Below are 26,758 nucleotides of genomic sequence, written 5' to 3'. Positions count from 1 at the left end.
GCAATGTTTTATGTCTTTCAGTCCCCATGAAAAGCCTTGTCTTTCCTTCAAAATGCCATCCCTAACTCTCACTGCAACCATCCTTGTCTAAAGACCTCACTTGCTTTATTACAAGAGCAAAACCCTTTATTTCCCTCCAACCTCCTATAATCGGTTCTTTTTTCTATTTCTACAGTGCTATTCCTAAAATGTCACTTTGATCATATCACTTTAATTACCTAAAAACCTGTGATGGTTCCCCCTTACCAATCTAGGGCAATTATTATACAATCTAGATCAGAGGTTAGCAAACTTTTTCTGTAAAAGGCCATACATTAAATATTTTCGGATCTGCAGAGCATACAATCTCTGTCATAACTACTCAACTCTGCCACTGTTGTGCAAAAGCAGCCATAAATAAGACATAACCAAATGGGCATGAAATAAAACTTCACAAAATCAAGTAGTCAGCCAGGTCCACAGGCCATAGTCTGCCAACCTCTAATCTAGATCCATGCCATATATTCAACTTTATTTTCAACAATAAGTTTCTCCCTGTTATTAATTCTACTAACATTTATTACTGACCTTCTAGATATTTAAGTACTGTCCAAGTAGTTGGAATATAGCGGTAGGGTTGGTTTTAGACTTATGGAGCTTTCAGTCTAGTGAAGAAGAAAAATATTAAATAAGGAATTTTAGAAGTGCTGAATGTTATAAAATAAGGTATTATGGATGTTTGTAGTGGGAAATGCTAACTGAGGTCAGTAGGTCAGGGAAGGCAATGCTAATCATGAGCTAGGATAATGCAGAAGAGAGCACAGAGCTTTCCTGGCAGAGATGTTGGCGTATGTAAAGACACCAAGGCCAAAGACATGGAAGCATCCTAAATGTCCATCAACGATGAACGGATAAAGAAGATGTGGTACATTTACTCAGCCACAAGAAAGAATGAAACAATGCTTTTGCAGGACCATGGATGGGCCTAGAGACTGTCATACTAAGTAAATCAGACAGAGAAAGACAAATACATGATATCGCTTATATGTGGAATCTAAAAAAATGATACAAATGAACTTATTTACAAAACAGAAACAGGCTCACCGACATAGAAAACAAACATGGTTACCACAGGGAAAGAGGGAGTGGGATAAATTAGGAGTTTGGGATAAGAAGACACAAACTATTATAGATAAAACATAAACAGCAAGGTCCTACTGTAAAGCACAGGAAATTATATTCAATATCTCATAATATCTACAATGGAAAAGCTGGAAAAGAATATACATATATAAACTGAATCACTGCTGTACGGCAGAAACTAACTCAATGCTGTCAATCAACTATAAGTCAATTAAAAAAAGAAGTAAAAAGACACTGAGGCAAAAGACGAGTTAGGAAGCTACTTCAGAGCCTGGGTTAGAAATGCCTGTGATTTAGGCTACGGAAGCAGCAATAGGGGAGACAAAAAAAGGAAGTAAATTAGAGTCAGCAGGATGTGCGATGGAGCAGGAATAGAGAGAAAAATGCAACTGAAAGGCAACTCCTGGGTCTCAAGCTGGAGAAACTAGGTGGACAGCGAGGCCCTCGCTTCACTGAGCTGGGAAAGTCAGGAAGGGATTCCACAGGCACGTTCTCATCTCTGTATTTCAGTTCATCTTATTTCCCCCAACATGTACATCCAGCCCTCCTGGAGTATTTGCCCTGTGCCCTTCATAAAGTCTTCCACAGCCTCTGTAATCCACACAAATCTCTTCATGCTCCCAACTTATATCAAGTTTTAAATTCTCATCACATAGTAGAGTCCTTAAACTGTCCTCACTAGTAGCAATGAACATACTGGTTTTGCCTTTCAAACCATATTTTATCCTATTTTTAAGAAGAAATTAAGTTTTATACGTCCTCCAATTGCCTTGTGTCCATTACAATGTAAAGGACATAGTAGGTGCTCAATGATACTTGCTTTATTAAACACACTACATGTAGGTAGGTAAGCCATTAATACAGACCTATGTACATTCAAATATTTACACATACACATAAACCATTAATTATTTGTTAGTCAAAGGAGATGGAAATAAGAAATACACCATGAGGAGGCATGGAGCTGAGGGTTTTCCATGTTAACCACTAAAGCCTCAAAAATTAAATAGGTCACTCTCTCTCCAAAGAATTATGATAGTATATTTCTTTGACACAATATTAAATTACTGGTGAATCAGAATGATAACCTATGACAAAGGACTTCAGCACAGATGTAGCATCATATTAGGACTTACCAGGAGAAAATGAACAACATCTCCTCTGCAGAAGGCAAGCATGGGATTCACATAATTATGCACTGCCACGAAGTGCCAGGCCAGCAACGGAACACTAGAAGGATCCATCTGGGTAAGAAGGAAAAAAAAAACAAAAAATTATTGTTAACACAAGAAGAATGAAAACTCTGGTTTAAAACAGCAATGGACTGGTGTTCCTTGATAAAAACTTCTCCTAATTTCTCATTAAAATTCCAGTGGAGTACGGATTGATTGGGAAGCGTCAAGAGGGAACCTTCTTTGTGGACAATAATGTTCCGCATCCTGACAGAAGTTTGGGTTACTTAAGTATCTATATTTGGCAAAGTTTAGCAAGTGTACACTCAAGCTCTGTGTGTTTTGTTGTATGTAAATTTTTCTACCAAAGGAAAATCTTTGAATACTGAACTGTACTTAATCATATGGATGTTGAATATTTAGGGGGGACAAAAAGAGTACTACTTTCTGCAATTTACTTGGAAGCACATTTTAAAAAAGTAATTTGATGAATGAATGACAATAAACAAGTATATAATGAAGTATACAATAAAATACTAATGGTCAGAGTTTTACAATGATAGGTATATAGATGTTTAATGTAAAATCCTTTCAGCTTCTCTATTTATTTGAAAATGTTCATAATAAAATATTGGGGGAAAAAAATCAACAAAAACAAAGATGCAAACACATACCATGATAAATCTCAATTAGTCAATGAAGGTCACCTAAGAACAGTTAATGGTGATCTGAGCAGGCTCTACCATCTGAAAGGGCAGGCCTGGGGCCCAGAGATAGAGTACCAATAAGAAAACTGAAGAGTGAGCTCCCTCATTACAGGGCCTACTTTCTGAACTAGTCTTGGTTCTATACCGTCATTCTCCATCACATCCCATCCATGCCTCTCCTTATATATTCACTGGAAGAAAACATCACTTTGAAAGCATCCAAGCAGGAAGGAAAAGAGATACTGAGGTGTGCATAATACATTGCAAGAAGCATCCCCCAAAATGAAATATCACAAGCAGAAGAAACCCAGGAAAGAATACTTCAGAACAATTCACACTATGTTACGGTGGGGTGCTTTCTCTCAGTAGTTCAATATCAAAGCAGCAGCTGTTCATGGGAGAAAACTTAAGAGAATAAAGGTAGGAAAGTATAGATCTTGTGATCCCCAGGACACTGCTCTGGTTGCCAGCTGACACTGTTTTGGTCACATCAAGGTAAGCAGACAGAGAGCTGATTTCCATTCTACCTAGCTTTCTGACAGCCTCACAGAATTCGCCACTCGTGAGTCATCTTCCCCAACCTCCCGACATGGTCTTTTTGCCCATAAGATGTAGAGGCTTACTCACCCGTCCATAAGGAAAAGTCATCCACACTTTCAAGGATGGCTTCAATCCAATGACCAGTATCTTTACGGGAAAAAAATATATTTTAACTATTTACCCTGCAATTTTCAGATTTTTGGTATTCAAAGTGTCTTAAGTTATGAGCTTCATCTTCTAAATACCTTTGTTAAGGATGCCATAGCCAATAAGGAAAACTGTGTGATGGGATGATCTTTCAACTCGGGCTTAGAGTGGAGAGGTTCAATACAACAAACTTCACCCTTAGAACCGCTGAACAGGCATCGAGATTCACAAGTTCTCACTCCCATCACTCTCCTGAAAAGGTAACACAAAAATGCAGAATCAACTTAGCAATGATCCAAGGCACTACATCTCTACAAGAGATGACTACAAAAGCCTCCTGACCCCTACTCCTGCCCCCAACAATCCAAACTCCATATGACATCAGCACGTCCTTTTCAACGTAGGGTCAGATTTACCACCTTCTCCTATGGCTTCTCCCTCTCCAATGGCTTACCACTGTAGACAAAATAAAATCGCCTCTTACCAGGTTTAAAAGGTCCTATATGATTTTATGTGATCTCTCTCCTGCCTTCACTCCTCTCCCACTGCTACTGCTCCTGATAAACACATGCTACAGCCACACTGGCCTTCTGTCCACCGCTCTGGCAGGTCACGGTGTGCCCACCTCAAAGTTTTTGTGCTCGAACATCCCTCTGCCTGGAACACTTCTTCCAGGTCTTTCCATTTGTTGACCAGATTATCGTTCAGGTTTTTGTTTAAATGTCACCTTCAGAGAGAAGCCTTCCTGAATTATTCTCAAATGCACTCCAGCACACTGACCTGTCTTATTTTCTTCACAGCACTCATACCTAAAGTCGTTTATGTGTTGGTTTATTGTCTGTCTCCCTACCCCCACCCCAACTAGAATGTAAGTTCTACAAGAGTAGCAACCTTGACTGGTTCACAGCCATAACTCTGGTATCTAGAACAATGCCTACACATAGGGGATAGCCAATAAACATCAGCTGAATAAATCAACAGTACTGCGGTAGGCGCTGAGAGAGGGTATCAGAGGCCAGACAGACAGAAATCACAATCACAGAAACTAACCAATCTAATCACAAGGACCACAGTCTTGTCAAACTCAATGAAACTGAGGCATGCCGTGTAGGGCCACCCACCCAAGACAGACGGGTCATGGTGGACAGTTCTAACAAAATGTGGTCCGCTGGAGAAGGGAATGGCAAACCACTTCAGTATTCCTGCCTTGAGAACCCCATGAACAGTATGAAAAGGCAAAAAGAGAGGCCACTGAAAGATGAACTCCCCAAGTCAGTAGGTGCCCAACATGCTACTGGAGATCAGTGGAGAAATAACTCCAGAAAGAATGAAGAGACAGAGCCAAAGCAAAAATGCCACCCAGTTGTGAATGTGACTGGTGATGGAAGCAAGGTCCAATGCCATAAAGAATATTGCATAGGAGCCTGGAATGTTAGGTCCATGAATCAAGGCAAATTGGCAGTGGTCAAACAGGAGATGGCAAGAGTGAATGTCAACATTATAGGAATCAGCGAACTAAAATGGACTGGAATGGGTGAATATAACTCAGATGACCATATTTACTACTGTGGGCAAGAATCCCTTAGAAGAAATGGGAGTAGCCATCATAGTCAACAAAACAGTCCAAAAAGCAGTACTTGGATGCAATCTCAAAAACAATAGAATGATCTCTGTTCACTTCCAAGGCAAACCATTCAATATCACGGTAATCCAAGTCTATGCCCTGACCAGTAATGCTGAAGCAGCTGAAGTTGAACGGTGCTGTGAAGACCTACAAGGCCTTTTAGAACTAACTCCCAAAAAAGATAGCCTTTTCATTATAGAGGACTGGAATGCAAAAGTAGGAAGTCAAGAAACACCTGGACTAACAGGAAAATTTGGCCTTGGAGTATAAAATGAAGCAGGGCAAAGGCTCATGGAGCTTTGCCAAAAGAATGCACTGATCATAGCAAACACCCTCTTCCAACAACACAAGAGAAGACTCTACACATGGACATCACCAGATGGTCAACCCCGAAATCAGATTGATTATATTCTTTATAGCCAAAGATGGAGAAGCTCTATACAGTCAGCAAAAACAAGACCGGGAGCTGACTGTAGCTCAGATCATGAACTTCTTACTGCCAAATTCAGATTTAAATTGAAGAAGTTAAGGAAAACCACTAGACCATTCAGGTATGGCCTAAATCAGATCCCTTACGATTGTACAGTGGAAGTGAGAAATAGATTTCAGGGACTAGATCTGATAGAGTGCCTGATGAACTATGGATGGAGGTTCGTGACATTGTACACGAGACAGGGATCAAGACCATCCCCAAGAAAAAGAAATGCAAAAAGCAAAATGGCTCTCTGAGGAGCCTTACAAATAGCTGTGAAAAGAAGAGAAGCAAAAAACAAAGGAGAAAAGGAAAGATATACCCATCTGAATGCAGAGTTCCAACGAATAGCAAGGAGAGATAAGAAAGCCTCCCTCAGTGATCAGTGCAAAGAAATAGAGGAAAACAATAGAGTGGGAAAGACTAGAGATCTCTTCAAGAAAATTAGAGATACCAAGGGAATATTTCATGCAAAGATGGGCTTAACAAAGGACAAAAATGGTATGCTTCTAACAGAAGCAGAAGATATTAAGAAGAGGTGGCAAGAATACACAGAAGAACTATACAAAAAATATCTTCATGACCTAGATGATCACAATGGTGTGATCACTCACCTAGAGTCAGACATCCTGGAATGTGAAGTGAAGTGGGCTTTAGGAAGCATCACTATGAACAAAGCTAGCGGGGGTGATGGAATTCCAGTTGAGCTATTTCAAATCCTGAAAGATGATGCTGTGAAAGAGCTGCACTCAATATGCCAGCAAACGTGGAAAACTCAGCAGTGGCCACGGGACTGGAAAAAAGTCAGTTTCATTCCAATCCGTAAGAAAGGGAATGCCAAAGAATGCTCAAACTACCGCACAACTGCACTCATCTCACACGCTAGTAAAGTAAGGCTCAAAATTTTCCAAGCCAGGCTTCAACAATACATGAACCGTGAACTTCCAGATGTTCAAGCTGGTTTTAGAAAAGGCAGAGGAACCAGAGATCAAATTGCCAACACCCACCGGATCATCGAAAAAGCCAGAGAGTTTCAGAAACACGTCTATTTCTGCTTTACTGACTATGCCAAAGCTTTTGACTGTGTGGATCACAACAAACCGTGGAAAATTCTTCAAGAGATGGGAATACCAAACCACCTGACCTGCCTCTTGAGAAACGTGTATGCGGGTGAGGAAGCAACAGTTAGAACCAGACATGGAACAACAGACTGGTTCCAAATAGGAAAAGGAGTACGTTAAGGCTGTATATTGTCACCCTACTTCTTTAACTTATATTCAGAGTACATCATGAGTAATGCTGGGCTGGATGAAGCACAAGCTGGAATCAAGATTGCTGGGAGAAATATCAATAACCTCAGATATGCAGATGACACCACCCTTATGGCAGAAAGTGAAGAGGAACTAAAGAGCCTCTTGATGAAAGTGAGAGAGCAGAATGAAAAAGTTGGCTTAAAGCTCAACATTCAGAAAACTAAGATCATGGCATCCAGTCCCATCACTTCATGGCAAATAGATGGGGAAACAGTGGAAACAGTGGCTGACTTTATTTTGGGGGGCTCCAAAATCACTGCAGATGGTGACTGCAACCATGAAATTAAAAGATGCTTACTCCTTGGAAGGAAAGTTATGACCAACTTAGATAGACAGCATATTACAAAGTAGAGACATTACTTTGCCAACAAAGGTCCATCTAGTCAAGGCTATGGTTTTTCCAATAGTCATGTATGGATGTGAGAGTTGGACTATAAAGAAAGCTGAGCACCAAAGAATTGATACTTTTGAACTGTGGTGTTGGAGAAGACTTTCAAAAGTCCCTTGGGCTGCAAGGAAATTCAACCAGTCCATCCTAAAGGAGATCAGTCCTGGGTGTTCATTGGAAGGACTGATGCTGAAGCTGAAACTCCAATACTTTGGCCACCTGATGCGAAGAAGTGACTCATTTGAAAAGACCCTGATGCTGGGAAAGATTGAAGGTGGCAAGATAAGGAGACGACAGAGGATGAGATGGTTGGATGGCATCACCGATTCAATGGACATGTACAGAGAGGCCTGGCGTGCTGCGGGCCATGGGGTCGCAAAGAGTCGGACACGAGCGACTGAACTGAACTGGTATTTTTCAAACAATTACTTTGGATTTGATCTTGTCAGGAGGCATGTGAAATGTAAGAAACAGAGTCCTTACTTTGAAGAACTTTGGAAACAAAATACACATTGAATTTTTTTGTCTTTTTTAACTCAGATTTATAAATGTTCTTACACATATCTAAACAGTCTTTCCCTTTATTTAAAGAGTAAACAGGGCAATTCCAAGGCAAAAGGAACTTTGTACACCTGGTCATTATGGTTACAACCAACTGGGCCTGGGGTCTAAACTGAAATTACTGATATAGTCCAGGATAATAGTTCCTAAGATTGACAGAGTTTAGGAACACTTTGGGGAGAAGGAGTCTAGAATCCCAACTCAGATGTACTGAGACAGAATTTTGGGGGACCAGGAGTGGTGCTCCATATGCTCTATAAGCCTCCCCAGATAAGTGTAATACACAGCCACAACCTATTTGCAATCACATGGGTTTTCCAGACCTCTTCATATTCAACTTCAAGTCATTAAATTGGAGCTAATCTTTTCATTTGTCTACAAACATCCAATAGTCTCTTACTTAAATGTCAATTCAAAAACAGAGCCTCCGCTGTCGTTGCAAATTGCAAGAGTTGGATCATCTGTAAACTAAACAGAGAAGGAATTTATTTTCTTAACGATTTTTAAACAACCAGTCAAATGTTAAAAAGGGGAAAAATTATAAAAGTTTAAAAACACAAGACAAACACATTTAATAGCATTTGAAATCACCTAGACTGACCTCATTACTCTAAACATAAAAACTTACCCATATTTAGAATAAAAATGGTTCAATATCATTAAAAACTGAGACTTTAAAGAAGTAAAACCACCTCTCAACAGGATAAAAGAAAAATACAAACTATGATTCATAAAAGCCCTAAACTTCTCTACTTGGGTTCTTATATTAATTTTTTCAAACTTGCTATTAAGCTGAATAGGATACTTTGGATATACTTACAGAGGCCTAGCTCTCAAGAATAAAGGCACACACAGTAAAAGATAATTGATGTTTTTGGGAAATAAGTTTGTTAGAATTGTTTTCTGAATAACTGAAGAGTTAATCTACTATATTTAAAGAGTTTAACTTTTTATGCAACTCTTCCTAAAATGTTCTGCCCCTTCAGTCTTCTTCAATAAAGTATACTTTAGTTACTATTATCTACCCTGGAAAACTCAATAGAGAATGTCCATAATGAGAGACTGTCCCAAGGGCTGATGTGGCCTGGTATATGTGCATGCCAATAGACACCAAATTGAATAACTTAATTTATGTCACTTCCAGTGACTAGTCTCCCTAACCCCAAAGGTTGTAAAACCATCCTAACTGGCATACTTTTGGACTCTTCTGGAATGGCTGAGGTACAGGAGGCTACTATGAAATGCATCTTCCTCAACCACACATAGGCAAAGTAAAGAAGTCCTACACCATGGTTCTCAAAGGCCTAGCTGAGCAGCTGCAAAAGTGGAGTGTAGAAAAAATAATGGCATTCATAATTTTTATTTATTTTCTACTTCCTGTGTATGTGTTTTATGATATACTTCAATTTAGTACGGTAGTACATTTAATTTTAGATAAATATTTTATATATATACACACACAGAGACGTGTGTGTGTGTGTGTGTGTGTGTGTGTATGAATTAAAGCCCAAATTATTATTGATGAGATGTGTAGGGTTAAGTTTGGAATGAGTAAGAGGTTGACGGCTTAAGTAGCCTCTGTCGATAGCAGGCCTCAGAATTACTAAGAAGTGTCTATACTTGTGGCATTCCCAAGCAACACAAGTGTGCTTTCAATGTCAGCTACATTCTTCTGCTTTCATTTCTTCTGCCTTTTTCTCTCTGTCTTTACCTCTTCTGTTTCTTATTGTTTCTCCCAAAGATTTTGCTTTTTTCTGCAAATGAATTGGATTTTCATAAACCACCAAACAAACATTTATTGTGTTACTACATGTAACACACAAAAATAAAAGAGAAACAGATCCTGGTTTCAAAGACCTTAATCTATTAAAGGAGATAAGACATAACACAAACAATAACATATTAGAAGTTGGTGCATGCTGTATGAAAACAGGTCAAGATAAACTGCCATGATGTTCAGAAAGAGGAGAAATTCTCTCTACTTTCACTTGTCTTGGTTGTTTTCATTGTTACTAAATGCTTCAATGCCGCTTTGTCACAAAAGACTTTTTATGTAACTAACCGAGATGCAGACACATAAACTCCAGATGCTCCCAGACTTTAAAAAGCATATGTATGGATAAGAGAGGTCTGCACAGCTAACTAACCAAATGTGTACATGATTAAAATCCAGAAGACCTGATTTTAGACTTCCCTAGTTATAATCCTGTATGTTTTATACTTCTGAACATGGGCTTGACAGCATATGAAAACCAAGGTTCACACTGTATTTATAAAGTAAATGTTACCTAAGGTGGTTTATTTTTTTCAGGCATGTAAGGAGAAAGTCAAGATTCGAACCTTGATGCTTTTCCTTTGGAGGCCTGAAAGAAAATAAACCAAGAAATTCGTTTCTAAACATAATGCAAACCTTGGTTCTTTCACAACCGGTGCCTTGAACTTCAAGTAATTCCCAACAAAGTGTGACAGGGCACACCACCTCAGCAGTAAAATCCTGGTGGACTCAGCAGAAAAGTAAAAAGCCCTTTTAAAGTCTGCACGTGAGTTTTCAGCAGGGTACTGCCTGTCTTTGCTGCCAACCTTTTGTCTAGGATCACTTCAATTTACTCTTTTCTGCTGTATCTACTAGATGTCAATACAACTTATAGCTTAATGTTACCATGATAGCCTATATCTGGATTTTACTTGGGAAAACATCTTGTTGGGCCAGTCACATAAAAGACAGTTCACTTTCAAGGATTCTGTTTATAAAGAAATCTACTTTAAAATGGATACAAGGGCATAATAATAAAGATTATTAGAAAAAGAAAATAAGAACTGTACCTTAATATGTAATATTGCTGTTCCCGGAGGATGAGCATCTGTTATTGATCTTAGAAGCTTTCCACTGGCCAAATCCCACATAGTGATCTATAAGACAACTAAATGCTTTAAAAACAAATTTATTGCTCTTTTTTGGACTTAAGTATCCTGGCTTTTGGCTGAAATAATCTATTCCTGGTCTATAAACATTACAGACAAAGAACTATAAAGTTAAAACATAACTAAAGGTTGCAGATCCACTAAAGCATGGGGCCCTTATTCCATCTTCATCCTCCCCTCATCCTACCCAGTCTACTTTTCCCTTCAGATTTTAAATCTTATTCTTTTACTGAGAGGTCAAAGAGATTTCTTTAATGAGTCAATGTCTTTAGCACTGGTAAAAATTATAAAAAGGGATTATTGCCAAACCAATTAGTGACATGTGAAGTCAAACCAATTAGTGACAGAAGAAGAGAAGAAACAAAACTTACTGCCCAGTTTCAGAAGTAAAAACAAATACCCAATTTGTGTCCAGGGATACAGTTACAAAGCAGAATATACTGTACTTAAAAATCAACAACAATCATCCTCACTACAGAAAGAAAGTACATTTTATATAACAGCCTGGTTGGTTTATAAAAGCTATTTACATATAGGGACATATGAATTGAGATATTAAAAATCATAGACTCTGGCTCAGTCAATAACTTAATTTAAAAATTTGGACAAAAGTCAGACCAAGCAAATTCAGGTTAGCTCTACAGACAGACATATCACTTTATAACATGTTTTTGTCTTCAAGATACTGATCTAGAGACAAGAAGTTTAACTCATTTTACACTGTCTTATAGGTAAAACAAAGTTCCTATTTACCTGTCCCTTAGCAAAGCCACAGAGAAGTCTTGAGCAGTCATTGTTGATACTGAGGGCAGAGATAGCTCCATACTGACCTCCAACACTAGTGCTACCCAAGCAGAGTCGCAAAGCTTGATTCTGATCTAAAGAAAGCAATTGATAAAATCAAGTGAAAGAAATAAAGGGGTGACTAAATATGTACATAGCATAGGCTTGTTTTCAAACACTTTGAGGTAGTAAGAATCAAAAGAATCAAATGAAGTTATGTTCATCTTAAAATATATTTATTGAGCACCTACTAGACAGTGGGCATTGAATTAGACACTAAGAATGCAGAAAAAACAATAACTACAAGGAAGCATAATACAAAACTTGCTAATGTTAAAAAAAATACTAAGAAAACTGTATCTCTTGGAACAACCAACTAACTTTAATTCTAGAACTGTATTTTTTGCTATTTTTAGAATGCAAGGTACATGAAATACCACCCTTTACAGTAGATTTAAAACTTCAAAAATCAAAATTTATTTGCAGTTTGGCTAAAATTTACATTTATATTATCCTTGAAGGAAAAGATTTACCAGGCAAATGAACAGTATAAATAAAATCATAGGGTATGTTTAAACAACTTAAGAAAATTCTTTTCAAGCATCAACAGCTGATATGCTAAAAGCAAATAATTCAAATCTCAATTTGTTACTTAAGGGCAAGGATTCTGCCATCATCACCTCTGATTTCTCTAGGAAGCATTTGAATATTACTAAACTTTATTATCTAATAATTAGAAGAAATTCCTCTAGGGCTTCCCCTGCTGCTGGTACTAAGTCACATCAGTCGTGTCCAACTCTGTGCAACCCCACAGACGGCAGCCCATCAGGATCCCCAGTCCCTGGGATTCTCCAGGCAAGAACACTGGAGTGGGTTGCCATTGCCTTCTCCAGGGCTTCTCCTAGGCAGTGCTTATTTTATACTATATAGAGCTCATTATTGTACCCACTTGAAAACAATGAAATAAAAATTTTAAACATAAAGCATGTCTACAAACTTTGTTTTTTTTGGGGGGATGGGGAGGGGAACACCAAACTTTAATTGTTTTTTTGGGGGGATGGGGTGGGGAGGGGAACACCATACTTGCACAATCAGGAGTTCTCTTAACTCCCCCAGCAATTGTGTATGCTTCCCTTCACTATCTATGTGCTACTTTTTGGAGGTAAATACATCTTACTCCCACTCCTAGACTATGACCTATCTAAGGGCTGAGATCATGAGAGAATTAACATACCCAGAATGCCTACGGCAGTGCCTTGCACACAGAAGGCATCTGACAATCATCTTAATAGATGCCATATTTACAAATCTTCCTCCCATAAAGGTAAACCCAGTTATCATCAGGCAGAGCCTAAAGACATTCATTCCCAAATGCAGGGAATAATACTAGGTAAGCCCTTTTGCCCATCCAAAGTGAATACTGTAAGGATATTTTTCTGTGTTCACAAGCAGGCTCAAATAGCAATCCCCACCCTCCCCAGGAGTTCTGACGCAATTAATGTCACAATTAATTAATTGTCTCAGTTCTGACACAATTAGTGGCTGTATCCAGCACACAGAAAATATTTGATGTTTTATGATGTCACTTTAGATCTTAGCCTTCCAAGATGAACATTTGAAAAGGAATAAAATTCGTAATATACAAGGTCTGATGTGAAGTCCTATGTTTATTCACATCTAAAATTATCATAAGAACAGATTTTTTCCTTATTTTCTTCCATCCTTACATTTTCCTCCCTTTTCCAGTTTAATCCAAACTATTAAAATTGCCTTTTTCCTGACTCTAAATACGACATCACATTTTACTTTGCTCTACTGAATTGCATGCCTAATAATGTTTTCCATGATCCTTATTTTGTCAGGGCTACTTTATACAGTTAGTAGATGATCCTTATACCCTGTTCTGCAAATTGTCAAGATTCACTGGTTGGGCAACAGTGTTGTATACATACTACCATTGTGTGTCATGTGAGCAGTCCAACGAATGGACTGAAAAAGTAAGAGGACAGAGACAGAAATTCTGCACCAGCCTCAAAAAGTCCATTTAGCCTGGTTGTCTGCCCTCTAGGCAAGAGTAGTGTCGGAACAGCATCTTGCTAAGATCTTTGTAGTCCCTGCTTTGATATCCAAACTACACAGTTCTGATCAACCAGTACTTAAAGACACTAACTACTGCTTTAACAAAGTTCTTACTTTAAATTTGACTATTTAAGTACTCTTATAACTCAGGGATCACCAATTCAATGGACATGAGTTTGAGTAAACTCCGGGAGTTGGTGATGGACAGGGAGGCAGGCCCGGCGTGCTGCAGTCCACGGGGTCGCAAAGAGTCGGACACAACTGAGCGACTGAACTAAACTGGTAATTCAGGGAAAGTAAGCATAGGAGAATTTGAGGAGTATGACAAAATAGAGAATAATGGTACCATTAAGAAAAAGAAGTAAAGAGGGAAGGAAAAAGACACAACTAACCTCTACATTAAAAACGCAGAAATGATTCTTTTTCTGACTGTGTACTAAAAACTAGCTAAGACAGGGACCAAATTATCAACAGTGTTCACTCCTAGAATATGTACTAAAATTATATCCCACAGGACTCTGCTAATGAAGACTGTCAATTTTTTCCCCTTGACTTTTACAATGTATTCATTATCTTTACAATGTCCCTTTATAAGGTAGCATGGCTGTGAGGTAATGGACAGTGCATAAAATGTAATATAGTTTAACTCCACAAAGATACTTATCAATTCTTATTGGTGTCGTTATACATTCTATATTTATGGTGTCATATTAACAAACCTATGCAATTTAAACTAAAATCGGAAAAGATAGAATTTCTGTGGAAGGAAGAAAGCAGGGTCTTATTGAACAGGTTTCTTCTACTAGAACATGCTGTAGTCCAGATTTTTCTAGACTATTCTGGGGAAAGGTACTTGGTGAAGACAAACATAAAACCTCTTTCAAACAATATCTAAAGTTACACAGAAGGAACAAAAGGACCCGAACAGAAATAAGAAAGGTGAAAATCAGAGCTTTCCATGTTCTACTCCTCCAATGGGGCTCTTGAGGGAAAAAAAAATGCAATGAGACTATCGTTTTTCCTATAAGCTTCACAGAGTTGGTACAGAGCTTAAATTTTTAAATGCCTATGAAAAATATGAAAACTATCCAATGATACACATGCAAAGAATTATTTTAATGATAATAAGCAGCTTATCAATTAAGAGAACTCAAAGCCCAGATACCACAAAAAGCACATCTAAATTGACAGTGCAATGAATTACATCTATTTCTTTATTAGTATACCTTTCAGAACACACTTTACTTAGGGTTGACCTCAGCATATTCCAGGCTTAAGAGTAATGGACTAAGTAACAAAGAAAAGCCATAAATAACATATAAAGTCTACAATTAAAAAATAAATAAATAAATAAAGTCTACAATAGCCATAAAATCTAAATTTGAACATACTTCAAGAATTTCTGCTCTTTCCACATACCAAAATTAACCTAATGCTCTATTTCTTCACCCCTAATTTAACTACACCCTAAAGACCATCAAAGAAGGAAATACCTAAATCCTAGAAAGAATCAAAATCAAATTATATGCATTCAGCTCTACTTTTATCACCAGTATTCACCATTCTTCAATACTACTCCTTTGTGCACATTAAAATATTCTCTAAGACCAAAGAAGAAGAAGAAAAGATAGATTAGGAAACATTTTTCATCAATGTTCATAAAACAGCAGAAGCATTGTATCTGACCACCATCTAACACACACAGAATTAAAGCTCTCCATTCCCTCTTTAATCTTACTGACTAAAGCCCAGGATACACTGACTCCCCACAGATAACTGGCTATTTTCTAGAATGCAGATGCTTAGGAAGAGTCAATTGTATTCATTTCCAAATCTGTTCATGCCACTATAAATACCACTGCACTTAAAAAATGTTAATTCAACAGTATGTCAACTGATGAAATAAGTGGAAAAGAGCAAGCTGCTATTTCTATGACCACTGTTTTAGAACCTGGTAAAGATGAGCTGCTCTAAATAACTGTCATGAAGTAAGGTATGGACACGCTAACTGCAGAAAACTGAAAAGTTCTATGAAAATCTAAACTTTGCACACCTCGAGTGATTCACAGGTACCTAAGCTTTTACCTCTTTTGTTTAATTAAAACTACAAATTTTGCATGACCCATCACTGATGCAGCTTGTGCCAGAAAAGGATGCTGCAGGCCGCCAAATGGTAGAAAGAAACTCAAACAGTTTTGGACTGTATAAAAGATTAGAGGAGAAATGAATATTTATTTATTTTCATTTAAAATAAAATATTGAAGGTATGCATATATTTGTAATTTTTAACAATTCTCTAACCAATTTCAATTAGCTGGTTCTTTTCAATAAGCATTTCATAAGAGGGTATCAACTGTAATTGATAACATTCTCTTTCAACAATAAAAAGGTCAAAAGAAAAAGAGTCACTCATGCAAATCAAAATTACTATACCTTTTCCTTTGAATCCATGGAGAAAAGATCAAAAGAAAGAGAAAAGCGAGAAATCAGTTCAAAAGTTCAGAGAAAATACAGGTAAAATTTCAAGAGTATAAGTGGTAAACTTTAGTTATCTGTGAGAATGATACTAAATGTGACTAAACTATATGTCTAGCATTTATATTTAGCTATTGGTTATGGACATAGAAAAAATTCATAATATCCAAATTTTAGCACAGTAAATCCAAGTCCATTAAATTTGATAAAAACAATTTCAAAAAGATAATCCACTAAGGTACACTAACAACTCAAAAAATGAAAAACTAAAGCGCCTTAGGATAGGGATAGATTTCTGCCGCTGCTGCTGCTAAGTCACTTCGGTCGTGTCCAACTCTGTGCGACCCCATAGACGGCAGCCCACTAGGCTCCCCCGTCCCTGGGATTCTCCAGGCAAGAACACCGGAGTGGGCTGCCATTTCCTTCTCCAATGCATGAAAGTGAAGTCGCTCAGTCGTGTCCGACTCTTCATGACCCCATGGAATGCTACAGCCCACCAGGCTCCTCTGCCCATGGGATTTTTCCAGGCAAGAGTACTGGAATGGGTTGACATTGCCTTCTCTGTATAATTAGGTAAGAACCAAGATATATAACAAATATCACATACCTTTACTTCCTTAAGAATAAGAATTTTACATCATGCTTAAGAAGCTTACAATGATTACTATTCTAATGACCCAGGCCTTCATTCCAAAGAGAATCTAATGGTACTGAAACAAGTTCTTCCTGCTGCACTTTTTCCTATGATCAACAAAGATGTTTAGAAGATCAGATTTAACCCAGATCTCAAATCTAGACACTTAGCATTATTACTCTGCCATTTGTTCCTGACTTTCAAGCAAATTTTAAACCATTTGTTAAAACTCATTGTCCAGATATCTGATTCCTACAAAAATAATGAGCAAAATTTATTAACTGAATGATTAAAAATCCAAACCATAACTAGAATGTTATGATTCTTTCTCAAAACGCTCATTATGGCATACTTTCTTTTTCATGAGACTTTAATGAAAGATTACTGTTTCATCAAATCCACAAGAAAGTTGCTCGGGTCTATAAAAAGTAGAAAGCAGACCCAAGGAAATTAAGGAGACAGCAATGAAAGACAATGTACTCTTCTTCTCCCCTGTTAGCTTTTTATTTTTAAAAGACTTCATTTTAATTTGTTGCAGTGAATTCTACATGGGTTTGATTATAAGCAGGCACATAGTCTTAGAACCTTGGGGGGTAAGGAAGAGATATTAAAGCAGATAGAGTTGAGAGAGAGTACTGGTAAGTGGGAACAAAAATAAACATGTTCTGCTGATAGATAAACATATGCATTATATTCTATCCTCGTTCATCTTAGTTCTTGCATTCTTTCCTTTTTGTATCTTGGAATTTGCCTCCATTTCTCTCAGAACAGGTGAACAACTTGGAGGGGTGGAAACGTACTCATCTTAGGATTCAGTATACTTTGATTCTGAATTTGGCTCTGTACGTGTCACTTAACCTCTCCAGTTCTCAAACACCTCATATGTAAATAAGGTGACTAACTAAAAGTCCTTTCAATATTCTTTCCCAAAATTCTATCAACTGAATACCAACCCTGCCCTCATAGGAGAACAAGCATTCTTATATCTGACAGGAGAGCAAGTTGGTCAAACTTTCTAGGAGGCAGTTAGGCAATATACATCAGAAGCATTTAAAATGTTCATACCCTGACATAAGCAAGTCTACTTTTAGGAATTTGTCTGAAAGAAGTAATCATGTGCACAAAAAATTGCAGTTACAAAGATGGTCATCACTCTATTTTTTTGTTTAGAAACAACCTAAATGTGTTATAGTAGAAAATGATTGATTAAATGGTGAATCCATTTAACAGGATACGTGCAGCCATTAAAAATGATGTTACACAGAAACAGACTCACACAGAAAACAAACTTATGGTTACTAAAGGGGAGGGATAAATAGATACAAACTACTGTATGTAAAATAGATAAACAACACAATCCTGTATATCACAGGGAACTATTATTCAGTATCCTGTAATTAACCACAAAGGAAAAGAATATGAGAAAGAATATATATGTGTGTATACGTGGGTGCATGGGTGGGTGTGTATATATATATATATATATATATATATATATATATACACACACACACATGAATTGTATCACATTGATGTACACCAGAAACTAAGCCAACACTATAAATCAACCATACTTAAATTTAAAAAAAGCTAATAACACAGGAAAAAAGATATTACAGATGATTTTAATAATTACATAGAAAAAAGTTCATTATAATGAAAAAGCAGGTTACAAATTAACATGATCCAATTTGGGGGGGTGCACATATGTATAAATATGTACAGGGAAAAAGATTACAAGGTCATATAAAATTTTAGGAATTATTTCTGGATGGCAGATTTTGGTTTATCTTCAATCATTTGCTCATCCAAATTTATTATGAACACATATTATGGAATAAGGGAAATTATTAAAGAATCAATTCTAAAGTTCTCTCTAGAGAATTGTATTTTTTGTTTCCATTCTTCTCATCCCTAGACAAAAATTCGTATCCATCACCTTTGAAAAGACTAGATGTTAAAATCACATGATGAATAGGTTTCTGATATAATAGAAAACTTGGAAGTCAAATTATTCAAAAACAAAGGAAAAGGACTAGTTATTCACTCATGATAAAGACGCAAGGCCCACAAAGATCAAATTATGGTTCTGCTATTAAAGTGTTCCCAGGTGTTCCATAAACAATATTCTGTAGCATCCTTACTAAAATACAGTGTCATCAGGAATTCCATTTGAGAGAGTTCCAAAAGCTTTAAAATCCGTGAGAACACTAAAAATGACAGGAAAACATTTTCTAGTAGTATTTAAACAGAACAAAATGTTTCGCTCATAGTACTGAGGGCAAAAGCAAAGAAAGATGAAAAATCAGAGTTATTTAGTCTCACGGAGGGAAAAAAAATGAAAATACTTAGGATTATCATGTACTATAAAAATAAAACTAACAAAGTTCTCGTCTCAACCCAAAAAATAAAGTGATTATGAGCTAAAAAGCTTTCAGTTTAGAGGGATTTACAATGTAAATGAAAAAACCTTACTGTCAGTTAAGAGTTACTGAAAATTACTGAGAAAGCCTGGAAATCTTTCCCTGAAGATCTTTTCAAATACTTACTACTCAGATATGATTTAGAATAAAAAAATTACCATCACCACAAACCAGAGGCAGACAAAATGACAAACCTCGTCACTCTCAGCTTTACGTTCTTTTTGTCTAGGTCTGCAGAGAGTCAAATGGTGTATATGATATGATATGATAGCTTATACATTCATAAAGAAGAAAGTAAACTTGCAATGAACAACAAAATGAAGCTGAATCAAGCAATTTTTAACTATAAAAATGCTGACTGCTACCCTTCAAGTTTTTCTGGCATTTTTCAGAAAAATAAAGTTTACTATAAAAACTGTGATTAAGAGACATTATCTTTTAAAAAATTCAACATACTTAATATTTAAAATAAGCGGCTAGAAAATTTACCAAATATTAAGGCCAATCCATGAGATGTACCCACTGCTATCAAACTGGATACTGCCTGAAAACAAAAGAGAAGATTATATTCTAAAACATTACATCAAGGATCTTGAAATAATCAGAATTAACTTTGTTGGTCTTCTTTCCTCTAGACACCAGATAACATACCAACTACTACAAATAAGGAAAATTTCATCTAGGAGGCAAAATGCAAGATAAAACTCAGAACATCTTACTTCCTGGCATCCCTCTAAATTTACTCTAAGGGTAACAATACTAAAATATCGTATGTTCAACATTATAGGCAAAAACATGCCACTTAACTTCCTCTAAGGCAATTTAAAATAAAAAAAGTTCAAGGGTCCAGACAAAGTAAAGGCACTTATGCTACCCAACCAAGAGCCTCTTATAAGGTGTGGGAAAAGGACAGGAAAGACCTTCCCCAGCTCATTCACAAGAGCCAAAAGGCGCCAGAAATACTCAAAACTCAGCCCACTTCCCTCACCAACTGACTGACTAATGAGAGAGCTACAGGAGGCAGCTGGAAATAGTTGAAAATAGAAAAGAGGGCACTAGTGTGCTTTCAATATCCCCAAGTTCTCTATAATCACCCCCACAGATTTACTATTTGGCAAGCTTGGCAATGGAGTTCAGAGCTGTTAAATGTACTATTTACCACAAAGTGATTTTACTGAACACTGTTTCCACTCCCTATAACCAAAAGGAGGTCAAGTCACAGAAGGAGCAAATGTACTTGGGCAGGATAGTACCACATAAAATAAATCTGGAAATGGGTTAATCAGTATTCCATTATCTGCATCTCAAAAAACAAAACTGAAGAGTAACAATACACTAGAAAGAAAGAAATATTCAACGCAAATAAATTTTAAATGATTACTGGCAGTAAATGACATATGAATTTATTCTCATAAAATGTATGTAATAACTGAGTATCAGAAGAATAAATCTAAGAAAACCTGGTAATAGAAAGCTTACCTTTAAAAGATTATTTAAAGTATACTTACAATTGCTGTAGGCAAGCCAGCATCTACTTTGTCCTAAATTAAAAAAAAAAAGTATTTGAAAAGATATTTCCACTTTTAAACAACAAAAAAAATGGTATAAGGCCCTCTCTTTACATATATAATTCCGACAAGAGGTGGAATCATCACTTTTGCCCCCAACTACAGAATTTTAGCACTGATGTTACAGCTTAGGACAGCGATTCTCAAAAGTCAAGGAGCATTAGAATCACCTGGAGTATCTGTTAAAATGCAGATCCCTAGCTACACTGCTAGAACTAGATTCCAAGTCAGTAGGTCTGGGATAGTCCCCAGAAAACTGCTTTTTCTTAGGAAATTTTTATGCAATGGACACATTTTACAAAATCACTATCTTAAGATATCTCCATTATCTTTGGTAATCATAAAATGATAAATAGACTTTAAAGTTAATTTGAGTCCGTTTTAAATATAATCCCATGTCGTATTACTTTGAGGAGGATTCCAAAATTAAACAACAAAGTTCACAACTCCAAAAGTTTCATCTCTCCTAAGTGTTCTCCAGAAACAGACTACAAGGCTATGATGGTCAACACCCTAGGAAGCCCTAATAACATCACTATCCACATGGCTGAAGGCATTTAACTAAACAGCCATTCAGAGGAGATACCCCAAAATATAACTAGCTTTACATGTTAATAAACCAACCATCACAGAAAAGCATACAATTTAAATTGAGCTGGTAATCCAAAATTAGAAAAACAAGGTATGAAGACTGTCACAAGAAAAGCAGTTTTCATTTTAACATACCAAAGGAGCTCAGCCATGGCAATGAAATAAGAACAGAATGCAAACACTCTGGGATTTATTAGAATTTTTCCCTCCTCTTCAAGAGAAAAGAGAAACCCTTTTAAATAACAGATTTATCTAATCATTGTTCAATGTCTGAGTTTTAGTTCAGTCTCCATTATTCAAAATATTTTTAAAACTGCACAGGTGGGTCAAATGACTGTTCTGGTTCATCTTGATTTTGAAAGGAATGAATTTCATCACCTACATAAGGATTAAATTCAGAAAACGTCATGGAAATGTAATCCTCAACAGGTGGTTCCCATTCTAGCAAATATGAGTTACTCTCCACCTAGAAGAGGAAGGACAATTGCCCAGGTTTCCTCCATTGCTTGCCTATCTCTCTATTTAAATTGACTTCATGATACATGAGCGGGGCCAGGGTATACCAAATGCCCACAGAGAACACTTCCTTTTTTGTTGTTTTTGGGGTTTTTTTTGTTTGTTCTGGTTTTTTTGCGGGGGTGGGGGAGGTTCTGCAATAAGAGCTTTCACTGATAAACCTAAAAATTATAATGTGGCTATGGTGTCATGATTCACTTCTGTATTAATCTCTTACACTCATAAAAAATAAAACTTTGTCCAAATTGAATATGCAAAACACTAATTAAACTCCATGAAAAGAACATAAAAACATATCAAAGTTCCTGGGATATGAACCACTATTATCAACATCATTATTATTACTATTATTTACAGAATCTATATATTGAATTCAGAAAACCAAAACCTAAAGACTATGTGAAACTATAAGCCTTGAGGCCAAAGGAAAATTTGATAAACATACCAGAATCAGCATCTCTTGTCTTAATGGACTATTAAATATTTTTGCACTAATTCAGTGCTCCAAACCATTTTCAAAACAGACACAGATACTCTGTTCCAGCCATTACACACTGACCACTTTCACCAATACCACCCCCGTTTTACAACAAAGGCAGCGCTAGATTTGGAGCCAAAAACCCCCAATTTTGAGTAATTGCTCTGCTTATCTTCTAACCCAATGATGTAAGACAAGTTAATATCACCTCTCTGAGTCTGTCTTCTCATTTGTAAAATAGGATATGGCTTTCCCTACTTTCAAAGTTGTAAGAGTATATGAAATAAGGTACATGAAAAGACTTTTGTGAATTATAAAAACATCACTCAGTTGTAAAAGATTCTGATCAATCATTCCTCCATATGAAAACACTAAAAAAAAAAAAAAAATCACTCCACCTCAACCAAATACACAAGATGGCAACTAAACTGAAAAGGAATTTAAAGAAAAGGCAGATAGTGTTTCTTTTAGGCTTGCTGCCATATTTCATTTAGGCACACCCGAGACTCCGGGCAGACCTTTATTTCATGGCTGCACTAATTTCTATGTCAAGATGTGTAGCTATGTCTTATGAGTCAAAAATAATCACACAAAACCCATGAAAGCCAGATTCTGTTCTTCTTAAGCCTCGGGCCAGGAGAAGCGCTGTGCTGTGTTTTACGCTCACTCCTGCCTCATTATGCCATTGCAGGCTATGACGCTGGGGGAAGAGAACGAAATACTTACAGCTGCAGACACTATCTGGGCAGAAATTCCCTTCAAAAGTGAATGTCGCATAACTGATCCATGGAGTGAAAAAGAATCAGGTAATCTCTTCTTTCTTTAAGGGAAAAAAAAAGGAAAACGTTTAAGGACAGAAAATAAAAACTGAAAAGGCAAGGTCTTTAAAGCTTTGAAAGAAGAAAAAGTAAATAAAAACAAGAAAAGCAGAAAGCAATACTGTATTAATTTGTTAGCTCTGTTTTCTGAAGAGGTATAAAATCTTAACAGTCTCACATTAAAATGTTATATTAAATTCACGCTGAACCTCAGAGAAGCACAGCAGGAAAATGAATAAAGCCACCATCTCTTCTTCACAGATTCAACCTATTCCTTGCTCACCTTAATAACTACAGCAAAAGGCTCTGCTACTCACCAGAAGGTCGCCTATAGAGAAGCCCTGCTTACAGGTCTACATCACCTCAGCTGCCTTCCACCTCTGCAACCATTCCTGCCCTACTGTTGTCTGTAACGACCCTCTCATTCTCCCAACCAACTGCCTCAAATTTCCTATTCATTACTCATTCTCTGATGCTCCTACTAACAGCTCCTTTCACTTACCCTACTCATCACTGTACAAAAAATACTTCTTTACGCTTTTACCAAACACTGAACACCTACTCGATATGACTAAAAGTATGTTCTGGGGATACAAGAACAAAAAGCTCAAAGTTCCCACTCTCGAGGATCTCATATCCTAGCTAGAGGGACTAATGAGTAACTCACTCAAATTAAAGGACAAATGTTAGAAAAGAAAAATGAATAAAGTGTGACAGAAACAAAATAAACAGTTTAATTCTGTTTATTAAGGGGATATCAGGGACAACTATAGAAAAGAGAAGACATCTGATCTGGCCTTGATGGATAACTAGGAGTCTGTCGGACAAAAGAAAAAGCACAAGCAAAAATATGAAGATGTAATGGTGTACAGTGTGTGGGGGGAGTGTGGGTACACAAAAGGCATGGGCCAGGAGGCAGAAGTGGGAGTGCTCAGCATTTATGTCAAAATAATAAGCAGGCTTCAGACTGACACCACACAAAGCAGTTCGGACATTACTATGAGGGCAAAAAGATGACACCACAGCTTTTAAGCAGGTTAATGACCAAATCATCAAAAACATTTAAGTTATTGTGATTCCATACAAATTTTAGGATTGCTTTTCTGGAAAAATGTCATTGAGATTCTGATAAGGACTGACCTAAATCTATACATAGGTAGGGGTAGTATGAACATTTTAATTAATCCATGAACATGGAAAAGCTTTCCATCTATTTGTCTTCTTTAATTTCATTTATCAATGTCTTTTACCTTTCAGTGTACAACTCTTTCACCTCCTTGTTCCTAAACTTCTTCCTAAGTACTGCATTGCTTTTGTTGCTGCTGTAAATGTGATTTTTATTATTTTTTATATACTTCACTGTTAGTTTATAGAAACACAAGTGATCTCCATCAGCCAAAGTAATCTTAAGAAAAAAGAAAACAGCTGCAGCAGGCATCACACTTTCTGATTTCAAGCTGTATTACAAGCTACAGTAACCAAAACAGTATGGTACTAACATTAAAAAAGACATAGATCAATGACCAGAATAGAGAGCACAGAAATAACCACTTGCATATACAGTCAACTAATATTTGACAAAGGAGCCAAGAACACTCAATAAGGAGAGAATATTCTCTTCAACAAATGGTGCTAGGAAAACTGGGTAATCACATGCAGAAGGAGGAAATCATATCTCTGTCTTATACCACTCACAAAGATTAAATGGATTAAAGACTTAAACACAAGACTTCAAACCACAAAACTCCTAGGAAAAAGCAAACAGAAAAGCCCCCTGACAGTGGTACTGGCATAGATTTTTTCGTTATGTATGACACCAAAAGCACAAGCAACAAAAGTGAATATACATATGATATACATAAATACATATATATATATATATATATAAAAATTGGACTATATCAAACTAAAAGGCCTCTGCACAGCTTAAGAAGCAATCACAACATAAAAGGCAACTATGGAACAGGGAAAAATATCTGCAAACCCTTAACCCCATAATAACCAATATATAAAAAGAACTCTTACAACTCGGGAGCAAAAAAACCAACGGGCAGAGGACCTAAATAGGTATTCTTCCAAGGAAGACATACAGATGGCCAATAGGTCCATGAAAAGGTGCTCAACATCACTAATTATCAGGGAAATGCAAATGAAAACCACAATGAGATACCACCTCATACCCATTAGTATGGCTATTATCAAAACAACAAAAGATAAGTGTTGGTGGGGATGCAAATAAAAAAGAATCCCTGGACACTGTTGGTAGGGATGTAAATGGTGCAGCCACTATGGAAAATAGCATGAAGGTCACTCAAAAAATTAAAAATAGAACTACCATGTGATCCAGCAATCCCACTTCTGGGTTGTACACCCAAAGGAAACAAAATCACTACCTTTTAAAAAGCAACTCACAGAAACAGAGACTAGAATAGTGATATCCAGGGGCTGGGGGAAATACAGAGATGCTACTCAAAGGATATAAACTTACAGTTTTTAGATGAATAAGTTCTGGAGATCTAATGTACAGTGTGATGACTATCGCTAACAACACTGTTATATACTTGAAAGTTACTAACAAAGTAGATCTTAGATTTTCTCACTCCAGAAAAAAATTATAATTATGTGAGGTGGTAAAGGTGTTAAGTAACCATTCTGTGCTGATTTAATCACTTTGTAATATACACATATCAAAGAATTATACTGTATACCTTAAATCTACACAGTACTGTATATCAATTATATCTCAATAAAGTAGAACAAAGTTCAGTTGTAGAAGAAACTGATGAACAAGTTAATATAACCAGCCCTGGCCCCTATTTCACAAGAGTCGACAACCTAAAGAATACAGCCCTGATACAGGCAAAATTTAAGAAGTTGAAGAAAAATACACTGACAAGTTATCAACATTAAAGTTACACATGAATTCAATAAAGCATTTACATTATGCTTCCTCCACTTCTCTTTCCTTTTCATGTGCTCTCCAAGAATGTGGAAGGTGAAAGCAGCCAAAATGAAGCTATTTAGGGTTAGAAGTTCTTTTCCCAAATCTTTAATCATCTTTGCAACTCTCCTCTGAAACCATTCCAAGGGAATGAAGAAATGCTGGAGCTGTCCTTAGACAGCAGGAGGAAGGTGGTGGAGGAAGGAGTGGAGGGAACAGAAGGTTGGTGAGGTGATTCCCACCACCTTTCCCACACATCTCCACATTTCCACAATGGACACTGCACCAGGTCTGATGTGTGCGCCCTCTAAAGGCTCTCCTGCTTCTTGGGACTCCCGGGCTATATTCAGCTTCCTACCAAGGGCTTCCCAGGCAGGGCTAGTGGTAAAGCATCCGCCTGCCAATACACGAGATGATCCCTGAGGCGGGAAAGATCCCTGGAGCTGTAAATGGCACAGCACTCCACTATTCTTCCCTGAAAATT

The 26,758-nt window shown here is 37.0% G+C and overlaps 1 protein-coding gene across 4 annotated transcripts in view; it reads right to left on the bottom strand.

The window, feature by feature from the left end:
• Positions 1–26,758, bottom strand: part of VPS8 (VPS8 subunit of CORVET complex) — a 288,453-nt gene that overhangs the window by 243,018 nt on the left and 18,677 nt on the right. For all 4 annotated transcript variants that reach the window (XM_061166734.1, XM_061166737.1, XM_061166735.1 and 1 more), the window contains 9 exons: positions 23,242–23,335; positions 20,871–20,903; positions 19,852–19,906; positions 11,722–11,846; positions 10,870–10,956; positions 8,447–8,514; positions 3,787–3,940; positions 3,629–3,688; positions 2,259–2,366 (listed from right to left, as the gene is read on the bottom strand). In XM_061166734.1, the coding sequence (XP_061022717.1) occupies positions 2,259–2,366; positions 3,629–3,688; positions 3,787–3,940; positions 8,447–8,514; positions 10,870–10,956; positions 11,722–11,846; positions 19,852–19,906; positions 20,871–20,903; positions 23,242–23,335 (784 nt within the window). The remainder of the gene's footprint in view (positions 1–2,258; positions 2,367–3,628; positions 3,689–3,786; positions 3,941–8,446; positions 8,515–10,869; positions 10,957–11,721; positions 11,847–19,851; positions 19,907–20,870; positions 20,904–23,241; positions 23,336–26,758) is intronic.

This window comes from Dama dama, chromosome 19 (assembly GCF_033118175.1).
Source record: "Dama dama isolate Ldn47 chromosome 19, ASM3311817v1, whole genome shotgun sequence".
Taxonomy (NCBI): domain Eukaryota; kingdom Metazoa; phylum Chordata; class Mammalia; order Artiodactyla; family Cervidae; genus Dama; species Dama dama.
This window is presented reverse-complemented; position numbering and strand designations above follow the sequence as displayed.